The following is a 15053-nucleotide window of genomic DNA, read 5'->3' as shown; positions in this document are numbered from 1 at the left end:
TCTTTGTTTCATTGAATCATGAAGTCCTGTATTTTAATTCAGATTACCTTCTTTTATTAAATCATTTGGTTATCTTATTTTATTTTTGCAATGCCATGATGGTAAATGTTTGGCACGGCATCAAGCATCAAATTAACATTTACAGATACCATTGCGAAAAAAAAAAAGAAAACTTTACATGAAATGCAAGGAAGCCTATGAATTCTCAGCCTGCTATTGTGCTAACTCAAGATGTAAATAGTCCTAAGGATCCTCACTCTCTTTGCAATTGGCTACTACAGTTTGTGACTGTTTGTGCTCAGGGGAAGGTGACCGAGTGTATGCCTATTCCCTGGAGACCTTGAACCAGGTGGGATTCCAGACAGCATTCACCACAAGCAATGTGCATGGCATACGCGTTGGTAAGTGCTCGTGCTTCTTGTGGGCTCTCATGTGCCTCTGCTGTGTGAATGAGGAGGCCTGCGAACCTTGCCGACTTGGCATGTCTGGGCTGGCTCGTGGCCACAGTGCATGAGTGAGTGAAGTGGATATACTGCTCTTTCTGACTGTTGCACATAGCAGCGTTAGTGTGAACAAGAAGTGGCTCACACTCATGCTCCTCGACTTGCCTCTCTGGCACAGACTGGCACTAGCTGGGTGGAGCTAGGCATGGACTCCGAGATTGCGCTGGTGCAATCTCGGATACCATGCTCAGACCATGGCTATTGCACCAGCCTGCACGGTGCGCTGCTGTGAGTGTGTGGAGCTTTGCAAAGCGGCGAGAAAGGTCAGTGTTGCTCAATGGTGTATTCAGCGCAGAGATGCAGGAATATTGAACTGCCACACCAAATGAGTGCTGAACCACGCAGAAAGCCATATACTCTGCATGCACCGGTCAGGTATATATCGCAGACTCAGGGCCGTGGCTTCAGAGCCAGTGACCAGCTGAAGCTCTTAGAGACGACACAAGATGCAAGAGCCGTGCAAAAGACAACCTTTACTGCCCGAAGCACCAAACCAACTGAAATTGCTTCCTGGTTGCTGTTCCTCGCGCTCCGGCTCCAGGCTGGCTGTGCGTGGCACGGGTGCATGAGCCAGGCCCAGATGGTGATGATGCCGGCACAGTGATGCATTCATGCAGCCAGCATCCCCACAATATATATATATATATATATATATATATATATATATATATATATATATATATATATAGGTTTTGGTAACAAAGCTAGATCGTCATATCTATAGGCAAAACAATATTACTTTGTGAAAACAATCTTTTAAAAACATGGATCTCCATGAGGGTTTTAAGGGGAATTTCATTCACTTACAATATAGCGATTATTTCATTACATACTGTTTAGTTGTAAATGGGGTCGCGAGAGAGGTCACTGGCCACGAGAGAGCCAGTGGATGTGATGGATGGAAACCGTGTGTAGTTTTGAGAATGTGGCGGCAGAATTTGAAAGTTATAGGGCAAATGAGTGGACTGTATGATGCCCAATAGGGGATGATACATTACTAATTGCGGCTCACGTTAAGGCTTTCAGGGAGTTCAGAATGCTTTCTGTAAAGTAATTACTGAGTACATTGGGTTGACAGTTTATAAATAGGGTGTATGCTTGGATAAACATGCTGGTAAGATCACAAAGTCCTGAAGCAATTAGTGAAGTCACGATAAATAAACGAAGTGTCGAACTTGTAAAAATGCCCTTTGGAGTAGCAAAGTATAAATTTGTTGGTGTAACAGAATGTGTAGACATTTGAAGATGGAAATTTGCACCTGCATAGTTCAAGCCCCATAGGTATAGAAACACATTTAAAGTGTACCTTGCAGATAATGTGGCAAACAGTACAAAAACAAGACAAAAGAATAAGGGAACAGCTCAGTGTCTACTCAATTCTCTTGTATCAGCACAGCATCTATTCACTTACTAGACAAGAAAGTCACATATCTGCAAGGTTAACACTCCTTTCCCCCCTGCGTACTCAGAATCCCCCAGTCACATGTAATAATATTTTTGTGTTTGTATAATTATTTTATTTTTTCATTTACCTTGTTTTCCTCTGCTTTAATGTTTTGCCACTGTGCTTTGAACTTTAGGTGGAAGTGAGCACCCGGGCCATCTGTTCCTTTTACTGTGTGTTGTTTGCCGTATTATGTCGTTGTACCAACAAGCGTGGCTAACTACCATTTTGCAGTGCCTTGTAGCTGCAAATGTCAATTTAAGAGAGTTTATTGTAATGGGTATGCTTTCAAGGTTGCTGCTGCCAGGGATGCACCAGTGGTGTGCTGAGGGAGAATCACATTGCTGGCGAGTCTCGGGGGCATGAAAGATAGGCAGAAGGTTTCCTTTGCTACATGGTCTGCAGTATCGTAGTGATTTTGCTGCTGCGAGTGAGTTCAGTGTTTTGAAATGTATCCAAGTGATAGCGCTCACAGTGCTACCATCACATGTCCGAAAGATGGTGTTAGTGTTTGGATGAGCACTTGAGTGACATCATTTTTGGTACTACCATTGTGCATCGAACCTTAGTGATCACTTCGTAACATTGCAGATGGGCCTCATTGGTTCGACATGATCCAACTTTGTCTACTTCTCAGTTTATGTGTTATGTGTTGGTGACTATGCTTTGAAATCGTGGTTTACTTGGGAAGAGGGACATAAGTAGCCATAGAGTATTTTGCAACGGAATCTTCATGTGATGTACTTTTCAACACTAAACATTTCACCATTGCTTCTATTAGGAGAGCTACGGAAAAATCGGCAAAATATAAAAATTCATGGAGATTGCTTCGTGTTTGGAGAGGTTCAGGAATTAATGGGGGCATTCTAGTTGCACTAACATCCATGCTGGATATTGGGTTGTGATTCTGCAAGGTTTCACCAGCCTGCCCAGTTTTTTAGTTCTATTTCTGCAACCTATGCTGGAAATATTACTTAGTGGAATAAGGGCAACACTGGATTTTCGTCAACCAAATGAACAGGCAGGTTTCAGGAAGGGATACTGTGCAATGGATCACATCTATGTCATCAATCAGGTAATCGAGAAATCCTCGGAGTACAATCAGCCTCTCTATATGGCTTTCATGGATTACGAAAAAGCATTTGATTCAGTCGAGACACCAGCAGTCATAGAGGCATTACGTTATCAAGGAGTACAGACCGCTTACATAAATATCTTGGAAAGTGTCTGCAGAGATTCCACAGCTACCTTAATTCCCCACTAGAAAAGTAGGAAGATGCCTTTAAAGAAAGGGGTCACACAAGGAGACACAATCTCCCCAATGCTATTCACTGCGTGCTTGGAAGAAGTATTCAAGCTATTAAACTGGGAAGGCTTAGGAGTAAGGGTCAACGGCGAATATCTCAGCAACCGTTGATTTGCAGATGACATTGTCTTGTTCAGCAACACTGAGGACAAGTTACAGCAAATGATTGAGGACCTTAACAGAGAGAGTATAAGAGTGTGGTTGAAGATTAATATGCGGAAGAACAGAGATAATGATCAGTAGCCGGGTAAGAGAACAAGAGTTCAGGATTGCCAGTCAGCCTCTAGAGTCTGTGAAGGAGTACGTTTACCTAAGTCAATTATTCACAGGGCCCCGCAGGGGCGTCTGCGTCAGCAGGCGTTTGGTGTGCTGCGACACCACGTACCCGAGCACACGAGGGTTGGACCCTCCCGCGCGTAGCCGTGCGCGGCTTAGCCGTGTCCGGGGAAAAGGGGATCCTGGGGGTTGAGCCAATGCCGGGTGTTTGGACCTACACGGCCCCCCGGCGGCGGCAACACACCTCTTTGGCCTCGGCTTCACGTAGACGGCACCCCCGGACTGACCCACCCAGGGGAAATCGGTAGTTGCCTTTTCCTGTCCCCCTCTCCACTCTTCGTCTTTCTCTCTCACTTTGAATCTTTCCTTTCTTCTACTCACTTCAGTTTACTTCTCATTTTCCAGGCAGCAAGGGTTAACCGTGTGTATCTACCCAACCTTGGGTACATATATTAGGTTATGGCGGCGTTGTATAGCTGACGTATACAGGTATATTCCTAACCTCGTAGCGTCCCCTTGTTGGGCTCGGTGGTGGGTGGCTACCATCGCCGCTGAATATTCTAAGAATGGCATGGCAAATGCATTCCCCCCCCCTTCCAGATCGTCCTCACAAAAGAGGGCGCACCGAAGTAATTTTTGATTTCACCTTAAAAACCAACGTAGAAACATTCCCACGCTACCATGTGATCCACAGTGAAGGACCTCTGCCAATAAGAAAAATATCCCCATTCCTAGCCGCAAAATGCCTAGCAGAGAAAATTGGAAAGCAATACAAGGTTTCAAAAATGTCAAGTGGGGACCTCCTCCTTGAACTCAGAACGAAAGACCAAGTAGAAAAGCTCACTGATCTCGCCAGTGTCGGTGACATCAAAGTCACAGTCTCGGCACACCGTTCGCTTAACACAAGCAGGGGCGTAATATCAAAAGAAGATTTCTTAAACCTGAGCGATGAAGAACTCCTGGAAGGTTTCCAAGAACAGAATGAAATCAAGGTTCAAAGAATAACTCTCCGAAGAAATAATGAGCAAATACCAACCAAACATGTTATACTTACCTTTGGTACCAGTATTGTACCTACACACTTGAAGCAGGCTATCTGAAGATCAACGTAAGACCATATATCCCAAACCCGAGGCGGTGTTTCAAGTGCCAGAGGTTTGGACATGCATCGCAATCATGCAGAGGTAAATCATCATGTGCAAAGTGTAGCGCCAATGACCATCAGTCGGAGAACTGCAATGCTGCTCCGCACTGTACAAACTGCAAAGGAGATCATCCAGCATATTCACGATCTTGTCCTTGCTGGAAGAAAGAAAAAGAGATAATTGCACTTACGGTGAAAGAGAAGATTTCCTTCTACGAAGCAAGAAAGAAACTTGCACGCTTACCTCAAACAACCTACGCCAGTGCGGTGCGACAGGGGACAGTACCGCAGTGGTCTCAGGAGTCTACAGGGACCGCAGTCAGTGGCTCAGTAGTAACTCCATCCGTCCCCTTGGTGGCAGCAGCTAGTGCTGCTCCATCATCATCATCACAGACCGGCCTGCAGACCCCGGTTCCACAGGGCCCCAGGCTAAATCGAACTCCCAGGCCTGAGACGCGCGTCTCAGCGCCTGGTTCTCGACCATCCAGCGCCTCGGACAAGGCTATGGAGGTCGACACAAAAACTCCGGCGTCATCGACGCCAAAAGGTCAGCGCTCTCTGGAGCGCACTAAGAAAGACAAGATCACAGTAACTACGCGAACAAAGGGACCAGTAACCTGAACGGTAACCGTTCTTCCAATAGTACATTCCCACTAACAAATGTCACCTACAATTACTTAGTACATATATGTAAATTACCATTCTCATTCTGCCACTATGGCTTTTATCGTACATTGGAATTGTAGAGGACTGATTCGCAATCTAGGTGACATTAAAGACATAACAAATAACTTTTCGCCAATCGCATTTTGCCTACAGGAAACAAACTTAGGCCCTAAACACAGTCAATTCCTTAGAGGCTTCACCGTTGTCCGAAGGGACCGCGAATGTTCCAGCCGTTTGTCAGGAGGAGTAGCTATAGTCGTGCAGGGTGGCACTCCGACCCGAAATGTCCAATTAAATACATCTTTAGAGGCCGTAGCTGTCACCATTCTATCCTACAAAACCATCACCATTTGCTCACTATATATTCCACCCCACACACATTTTACTATCAAAGACTTAGAAAATCTAACAGATCAATTACCGGAGCCATTTGTCCTGGTAGGAGATTTTAATGCTCACGGTACTCTTTGGGGCAGTGTCAAGACTGACCAAAGAGGACAACTCATTGAAGATTTTATTCTATCAAATGATATCTGTCTTTTAAACTCAGGTGCGCCAACTTATTTCTCACCGACTTCCCACACATTTAGTTGTTTAGATTTAGCTTTTTGTTCGCCCTCTCTTTTTACTGATTTTAAATGGGAAGCTCTCGACACGTCATATGGTAGCGACCACTTACCCGCACTCATCAAACTCCTACCATCACCACAAACCTTAGTAACTAGACCACGTCGATGGAAAATACAGCTCGCTGACTGGCAGGTTTTTATGGAGAACGCGATACTGGAAGATGTCTTTTCGCCAGGGCTTAGCATTGACGAACTTAATCAAAAAATCACTGAGGTTATAATCTGTGCGGCAGAAGAGGCCGTACCCCTGTCATCGGGTATAGTGCACAAAAAGCTAAACCCCTGGTGGACGAAGGAGTGTACGGACGCTAAAAAAGACCAAAATAAAGCCTGGGGAATCTTACGGAGGTACCCCACCTATAGCAACCTGTTAAACTTCAAACGAGCCAAAGCAAAAGCACGTTTCATTCGAAGACATACTGAAAAATCATCATGGCAAAAATACATCTCTTCAATTAATAGTACGGTAACATTGAAACAAATGTGGGACCAGGTGAGGAAATGTAGAGGACAGTACTCATCATACACAATACCGTTACTTACAAGTCCAGGCACACAAACAACAATACAAGAACAGGCAGATATACTTGGAGAACATTTCCGTGATGTATCCAGTTCAGGGAATTATACAAAGGAATTTTTACAATACAAACAGTCTGCTGAAAAACAGAAGCTGCCCACTACTGGTGCATCAAATGAACCATACAATTCCCCCCACACAACACGAAATAAACAGAGTTCTTTCTGCAGGGAAAAACACAGCGCCAGGTCACGACCGTATTCACTATGCCATGCTGGCTCATCTGTCTCAAGCATCTGTAAACGCTCTCCTTAAATTTTTTAACTTAATCTGGGAATCTGGCATAATGCCGGAAGAATGGAAAAAAGGCAATAGTAGTTCCATTTCTAAAAGCCGGTAAATCCCCAACATCCGCTAGCAGCTACAGACCCATTGCCCTCACAAGCTGTTTGGCAAAATCATATGAAAGCATCATCAATATAAGGCTTTCATTTATTTTAGAATCACGAAACCTTATTGACCCCCATCAGTGTGGATATAAAAAGGGTTGTTCAACCACTGACCATCTTGTCCATCTAGAACAAGGAATTCGATACGCATTTTTACACAAACAACACTGCCTTGCAGTTTTCTTCGATTTAGAAAAAGCCTATGATACCACATGGAGATATGGAATTTTAAGAGACCTGGCTGACCTTGGCATCCGAGGTAAAATGCTGAACTGCTTAGCTGATTTTATGTCTAATAGAACATTTCAGGTACGTCTGGGCTCAGTACTATCACATACATTTAAACAGGAAAATGGTGTTCCACAAGGCTGTGCTCTCAGCACGACACTCTTTATAGTAAAAATGAACTCAGTTAATAAGATCATACCGTCGTCTCTTATGCACTCTTTATACGTAGACGATCTCCAAGTGGCTTGCCGTGCCTCAAATTTACTAACCTGTGAAAGGCAGCTTCAACTCACAATAAATAAACTTACACAATGGGCTAACAAAAATGGTTTCCATTTCTCGACACAGAAAACAGTTACTGTTTTGTTCTCTCAGAAACGAGGGGTCACAGCGATCCAGTCCTAAAATTGAACGACACTATACTGCCCGTGAAACAAGACCATAAGTTTTTAAGAGTAACCTTTGACACCAAACTTAACTTCCTAACTCACATAAAAGCACTAAAGGTTAAAGCAAATAAAGCTCTAAATATCCTTAAAATTTTGTCTCATAAGCACTGGGGTTACGACCGAACGTGCCTTTTACGTGTTTACCGGTCTCTTGTGCGTAGCCTTTTAGACTACGGCTTCGTGGTTTACGGCTCAGCCAGACAGTCCTACATCCAATGACTTGATCGGGTACATAACCTTGGACTGCGACTGGCAAGTGGTGCCTACCGAACTTCACCTATCCCAAGTTTATACGTTGAGTGTAATGAACCCTCCTTACAGCAGCGCAGAGCATTCCTCACTTTTTCCTACGTACTCAGAATTCAGTCTTCACCACAACACATATGCTACAACATCCTCACACAATGCAACACACGCTTACACTACACAAATAAACCGAACACGATTAGGCCACTTGTCCTGCGGTATGAGCAATACTGTCGGGACTATGACATTCCCCACGAAGTCCTCCAGGTTGCCAAAAAACCACAACGGTTGGCCCCGTGGTACGATTTCACACACTTATGTGATTGGACGTTAACACATCTAAAGAAAAGAGACATCCCACACGAACACATTATACAAGAATTCCGTGCACTTCAGGACAAATATCAAAATAACATGCAATATTACACTGATGGCTCGAAAACTAAAGATTACGTGGGTGTGGGGGCCGTAACGGAAAATTGGGAAACAAGTATTCGATTACCACAACATGCCTCTGTCTACACAGCCGAAATATACGCAATATGGACTGTAATTAAAAAGAGCATTGCTGACAAACACGAAAACACAGTAATATACACTGATTCATTAAGCACTCTGAAGGCTCTACACGCGAAATCCGAATGTGAACCCCTGATAGGGGACATTTTAAACATGGTAACATTAAACAAATACAGCCGGTCAATTAGGTTTTGCTGGGTACCAAGCCATGTCAGTATACCGGGAAATGAAGCAGCGGATAGGTGTGCATCAATGGCAGTGCGCAAATACATAACAAAGACGGCGCTTCCATATCGGGATAGTATCACGGCGATTAGGAAGGCCTTGACGGCCAAATGGCAACAGACATGGGACCATTGCTTAAGCAACAAGCTACATCTTACTAAACCCGTAATTGGTGAGTGGAAGTCGTGCACTCACCAGCAACGATTCTATGAGGTTATCCTGTGTCGACTGCGGATCGGACACACACATTTAACACACAACTTTCTCCTCCGTAAAGAAAACCCGCCGACTTGCGAAAAATGCAATCAACCTCTTACAGTAATACATATCCTTATAACATGTCCACAGTTTGAAACACAGCGACGGAAGCTTTTACACGACCTATATAATTTAAATATGCCTTTACACCCTGCCCTATTACTGGCAGATGGCCCACTAGTGCCATTTACTAACCTATTCCACTTTTTAGAGACAACTGGTTATTTACGCGAACTATAATGTAATGCAGGTTTGTCTGCTTTAACCTTTCGTTTCCTTTTGTCTTGTGACTGGCGCAGCATGGCTTTAGTTGCCTTTGTGCCATTAAACCACAACTAACCAACCAATTATTCACAGGGAACCCTGATCATGAGGCGGAAATTCATAGAAGAATAAAAATGGGTTGGATCGCATACGGCAGACATTGTCAGCTCCTGACTGGAAGCTTGCCATTATCATTGAAAAGGAAGGTGTACAATCAGTGCATTTTATTAGTGCTGACATATGGGGCAGAGACTTGGAAACAGGCAAAGAAGCTTGAGAACAAGTCAAAGACTGCGCAAAGAGCAATGGAACGAATAATGTTAGGCATAACGTTAAGAGGTAAGAAGAGAGTGGTGTGGATCAGAGAGCAAACAAGGATAGCCGATACGCTAATTGACATCAAGAGAAAGAAATGGAGCTGGGCAGGTCATGTAATGCGTAGGTTAGATAACTGGTGGATTATTAGGGTTACAGAATAGACAGTTTTAGTTTAGCGTACGCTATAAAATAGCGGGTCGTCACTGCGCATGTGCAGAACGCTAAACGATCCATAGCATATAGTGTATGCACGCTATTTCTCAGATTTAGCGTTACCGTCTTTGCGTGGTTTGCGGAGTTTGCGTGAAACATGGTGGCGGTCCCGGCTGCCCGCTTCGAATTGAACTTGGCGTTGCTTTTGTAAAATGCCCCTCGTTCGTAGCAAATGACTGTGTAAATGGCTTTCACTTAGTTTCAGGCTGCTTCGACGACAGAGTATTATGGATAACATTGTGGTGTTTTCAAGGTCGCTTCTCATTTTGAACGAGTCGAAGCCTAACGAAATGTCAGCACCACCTATCGCTACAGTTGGGAGATAGCCGCAACAACAGCATATAGCCTCTGAAATCCGAAAATCTCGCAGGCCAACTAAAGCTGTAAAAAATGTGCGCTGCTTAGCGTATGCTACACTATAGCGTATAGCGTACACTATAAGTTGCGTACGCTGAACTAAAACTGTCTAATGGGTGCCAAGAGAAGGCAAGCACAGTCGAGGACGGCAGAAGACTTGGTGGGGTGATGAAATTAAGAAATTCGCAAGTGCTAGTGGAATCGGTTGGCGAAGGGCAGGGGTAATTGCAGATCGCCTTCATCCTGCAGTGGATATAAATAGTCCGACGATGATAATGATGGTGATCATGCTTGGATTTGGCGTGGATGTTTATTGAGGCCCTGTCTATGCTCAGCCTTAGGGACAAGGCAGAAGGCATTTTGTCAGCACTTTTTTAAAGCTTGTAGGGCTCCCCAAAGCCAGAAGCTTTGGGAACCCCTTAAACAGCCACATCAAGCCATGGAAAGTGTATGGAAATTTAACTGTTTCTTTTGTTAAATAATATGTCTGCAAATAAAGAAAAGGGAAATGAAAGTGGAGAAAATACATATTGCCACTGGTCGGAGCCCAGCACATTTCTGCCACATTACGACATGTGCGATGCTTTACCAGTCAGCTACTGTTGAGGCCATTCTTCCATCCATCATCTTGAATATTTGCATATGAATACTAGATCTATCCCTAGAAGTGTTAGCCGGCTCCACTCATACTGATGGATTTAGTTGTAAAATTTGAACCCCCTATGTTCCTCTTATTCTTCTCGCTCCTTATTTAAACAAGTAAAACTTGGATGGATGCTCAACTCAGTTGTACTTCACACTGTGGCAAGGTAATTTGTTTGCGGTAGCCAACAAGCTGATCTTGTGGGGTCTGACCCAAAAAGCAACAGTTATTTTACTGTCCACTTCCTCTCATTAACACGCAGTGCACATTTTGTTCTTGTCAGTAATATTTTTGGTGGATGTGTGCACTTTACTGAAGTGACACTGCCTATCACCAAGTGTTCATAAGATTCTTAAATATTCTTAGTACAACAGAACATTTAAAAAAGGTGTAGCCTTTTTGAGAATGTCAGACATGGTGTCACATTAGTATGTTTGGTCATATTGCGCAGGTTTGCTTGACTGCAACATTGAAATGGTAGGGAGCAGGCTGGCCAAAATAGGAAATGTTATCTTAAAGCTTTTTTTTTAATAAGGAGCGTTAGACAAGTTGCTAATTTGTCAACTCTTCTGATGTTCTGTTTCTGATGTTCTGTTTCTGATGCAGTGGGCAAGTCTCTTGCGACATGCGCTGTATTTGGCTCTCGTTTCCTGACAGTCATGACTGCTGAGGTGTCTCCCTCGTCATCTGTGGTGTGAGTCCTTTTTATGAACCTTTAGCTTGGTTGGCTGTTCTTAAGGTAGTATATTGGGCTTGATCTGTTCAAGTCACAAGACAGTGCACATGCAGTGGGTGATGCCCACAGCTCAAGAACAAGGTTAATGGCTTTAAGTACTTTATGCCGGAATTTTTATTGCTGTGTGCTGTGCAGTGTGTAAATATTTAATGGCAGCATAGGCCAACATGCATAGAGGTTTAGTGATGTCAGTGACATAACAATCTGGTGAACCTGTGCTGTTTGCCTGATATTGGTGTAGTTTTGAATGTGCAGTTTCTAATGGAGCACAGAGACACTGTGAAAATAAGAAGGGCATGTAGCATGCACGCAGCTACATATGTTTTTCAAGGTGTTGTTGCAGTTAGATGTGGCTTAGTGGCTCTTGCAGCCATTATCTTAAGAAAACCATGTCTCTGTCGAATGTTTATGAACTGTACAGGCAGCAGGCTCTTTCCTGTGCTGTGTAACAACTGATGTGTGGTGTTATATGCACTACAGTACATCCTCATTCATGTAAGGTATGCTGTGGCAGCACCTTCAATGAAAAAGTTATGCAATAAAGTATATGAAACTGAATCTCAGCATCTCCAATCCAGAGCGTGGTTGTGTACGAACAGCCTGTACACAGTATATCAAGACAAGTGTCTCATTGGTTTTTTCAATGTGGTTTGAGATCAACTCCATTTGAAATTACTGCTGGTGCTTGTTGCGGCGAAGTTTTTGTGGCATTGTTAGGTACTATTTCCTCGGCTCACTTCATTTCTCACCACTGAAAATGTAGAAAGGAGCAGATGGAAATGCGGGCTTACAGAAATGCAGACTTGTTAACATGGCACTGGTACTGTCAGTGCTTTAAACTCGCACATTTTGGTAGATGTGCACAAGTCATCACTTGTCACTGCAAAAATATGAGCGGAACACATGTAGCTGTTACAAGTGATTAGTACAGTTTGGTTTTGTTGAACTGGTTTTTCTGAACAAGTTGATATGTTTTTCAAGTGACCGCGAAAAAAAACTAAACTTGGCAACCGGGAAGACATAACAGTGAGGAAGGCTGTAAATCTCCACAGCAACATCAGAAACAGGTCTGAATGGCTGCCGGTACAATTATTAGCAGATGTCTCAGTGCTTTTACTGTGATCGATGACAATAAATGTATGTGCGTATAACTAAGCAACATGTATGATTTTCCGTGATGTTAGTCCTTGTCCACGCGATATGCTTCGCCACAATAGTTTGCGTATGCTTCACTGCATAACATGGCTCCATTGCAGCGAAGCTAACTAAAGACAACCAGCGATTGTGCACTCTTGCCAGCTACAAAATAAATGTAGTCCTGCGCTCAGTTCCCACTAGGTTTTACCTTGCACATTTCCGGTGCTTTGCCAACTGCTCTGTGCATGTTTACTACTGATATGCTTGTGCAGCCTCGGTCGCTTATTGCAACATATTGACATGTGTGCTTGTCTTTATCGGGCGACATGTTTCACCATCTAACAAATGTTATCGCACAGCGCAGGATGCGCCTGCATGTATAGAAGTTTCTGGAATGTTATCGATGGTTCCATCCGCTGTCTGTGACCAAACCTTGTGTGATCTGATTGCATGTGTGTGCGACACGAATAATGTTGAACTTTGTGGAAGGCACGCGGGTCCCAGCGATTACTCTGGAACATTCGACGACTGATGTATAAAAGCCGACGCACTTGACCCGCTCGTCAGATTTTCGACGATCGCCGAGTGTGTTCGCCGCTACCGTTGTTCTTTGAGTGTAGCCTGTTTTTGAGGGCACAAGTTCGCCCAATAAAACGCTTGTTTCGTTAACAGTTTTGCTGCCTTCGTAACCGTCACTACCACATGACAATATTAATTTATCGTCTTCGTACAACATGCTAGAGCAAATCTCTCTGCACCGCTAAATTTACGTGACCACCACATTCAAACACATTGTAGGGTGTGTGTGGGAGCATTGAAGAATGGTGACATATCAAAGGGGAACATAATACATGGGAATCAATGGGATTTAGTTCTGGATGGCAAAAATGTGACGTAGCAGCAGGGAAGCAAGGAACATATCAATGGTGTTCCACTGTACACTGTTGTGAAGTGTTTAACAAACAACTTCTTGTGACAGCATCTTTGTGATGCACTTTGTGGAACACTCAGTCTGCCATGATGAGCCTTCCCAGTTTGCATGCTTTGCGGCAATGTCTGCCAGGGTGGCTCAGTCGCTATAGCATTCGTCTACCCAGCACAAAGTTATGGGTTCAGTTCCCGGACACATTTTGAGGCAGGGCAAAGCAAAAATGTCTGTGTACTTAGATTTAAGTTCACATTAAAGGGACCATGACACCAAATTTTCTAGCTTGAATTATGCATTGAATGTTAAACTGTATGCATAGCTAGCAAAATTTCAGTGCTTTCATTGTAGTGGAAAATGTGTATTTGAATTTTTTTATATCGCAGTTGAACCATATTTATTTATATTTATTTTATTTAAAAGTACTGGAGGCCTCTTCAGGCCTATACAGGAGAGGGCATGCAAGTTGCAGAGGATTTAAAGGAGAAGAAATTCACAATACAATGTGACCAATGTAGGAAAAATAACTATAAAATGTCAAAAACTGTACTTTGGAACATTTAAATTTGAGCACACATAAGCTTTGTAAATAAAAAATTGGAGGACGCTTAAGCTTCGCCTTCAAGAGTGGAACGCGACAGCGTTCCCGTCGACCCGCCAAGGGGTATTGGGCTACGGCGCAGCGACAACGCGCCCCGCATCGGACGCGGTGAGCGTCAAGCAACGCAGCGTTCGGCGCGACAACGAAATGCGCGCCTCAGCAAGCGACGCACGCCTGAGCCTTCTAAGGTAACACCGCGTTCACTAGAGGCGCTTTTGTACCGCTTTGAAGCATCGAACTCGTGGCTCAGTGGTAACGTCTCCGTCTCACACTCCGGAGACCCTGGTTCGATTCCCACCCAGCCCATCTTGGAAGTTGCTTTTTATTTATGAAGTGCCTGCCGTGATTTATCGCTCACGGCCAACGCCGCGGACGCCGACGCCGACACCGACGCCGACGACACCGGCTTTTCTGCGACACGAGCTCCTTAACGCTATCGCGTTAATAGGTCAAGACATAAGAAGTGTGGGGCTTCTGACCCGTGCTCTTGAGACAAAGGAACGAGAACACAGTAGTGCAAACAATCACAAGGGCATTTATTGCACCTTTCATGGACTAATGCCTGCTAGCCGAGTTGCTATACACAAAACATGCCGATGGGCGCACAACAAATCTAGAAGTCTGACTCACCGCAACCGGATAGCGAGCAAATATGTTCGCCTCATGCTGGACACCAACGCCTGGTCGTTCGCGCATACGCGGTCACGTGAACGGTGGCGCGTTCGAATGAGGCCTCGTGAGACGGTCTCACAGAAGCATGGATTGGCGCACGCGCAGAGCGTCCGCGCCGCTTGCTGAACCCGAGCCAAAGAGGAAGAGCCTTCACCTTTCCGCGCCCAAGTAACCCCGCCGTTAGGTGGCGTTAGCAGCGCAACACTCGCTCCATCTCTCGTACTGCGCTTCGACCATACTGACTGCCGCAGGCACCAGGCCACGCGACGAAGCCAGATTACAGGAGACAGGAGCTATGCGGGAAAACATCATATCAGGGGACGTG

General features: G+C 44.4%; 1 protein-coding gene across 4 annotated transcripts in view; it reads left to right on the top strand.

The window, feature by feature from the left end:
• The window catches only part of LOC142566760 (tRNA (34-2'-O)-methyltransferase regulator WDR6), a 247736-nt gene that overhangs the window by 3660 nt on the left and 229023 nt on the right, over positions 1-15053 (top strand). For all 4 annotated transcript variants that reach the window (XR_012825126.1, XR_012825125.1, XM_075677651.1 and 1 more), the window contains exons 2-3: positions 303-401; positions 11264-11351. Coding sequence is in view for 2 of the 4 variants with exons in the window: in XM_075677651.1 (XP_075533766.1) it covers positions 303-401; positions 11264-11351 (187 nt within the window). In the remaining 2 variants the exon portion in view is untranslated. The remainder of the gene's footprint in view (positions 1-302; positions 402-11263; positions 11352-15053) is intronic.

Source organism: Dermacentor variabilis, unplaced genomic scaffold, assembly GCF_050947875.1.
Source record: "Dermacentor variabilis isolate Ectoservices unplaced genomic scaffold, ASM5094787v1 scaffold_13, whole genome shotgun sequence".
NCBI lineage: Eukaryota > Metazoa > Arthropoda > Arachnida > Ixodida > Ixodidae > Dermacentor > Dermacentor variabilis.
This window is presented reverse-complemented; position numbering and strand designations above follow the sequence as displayed.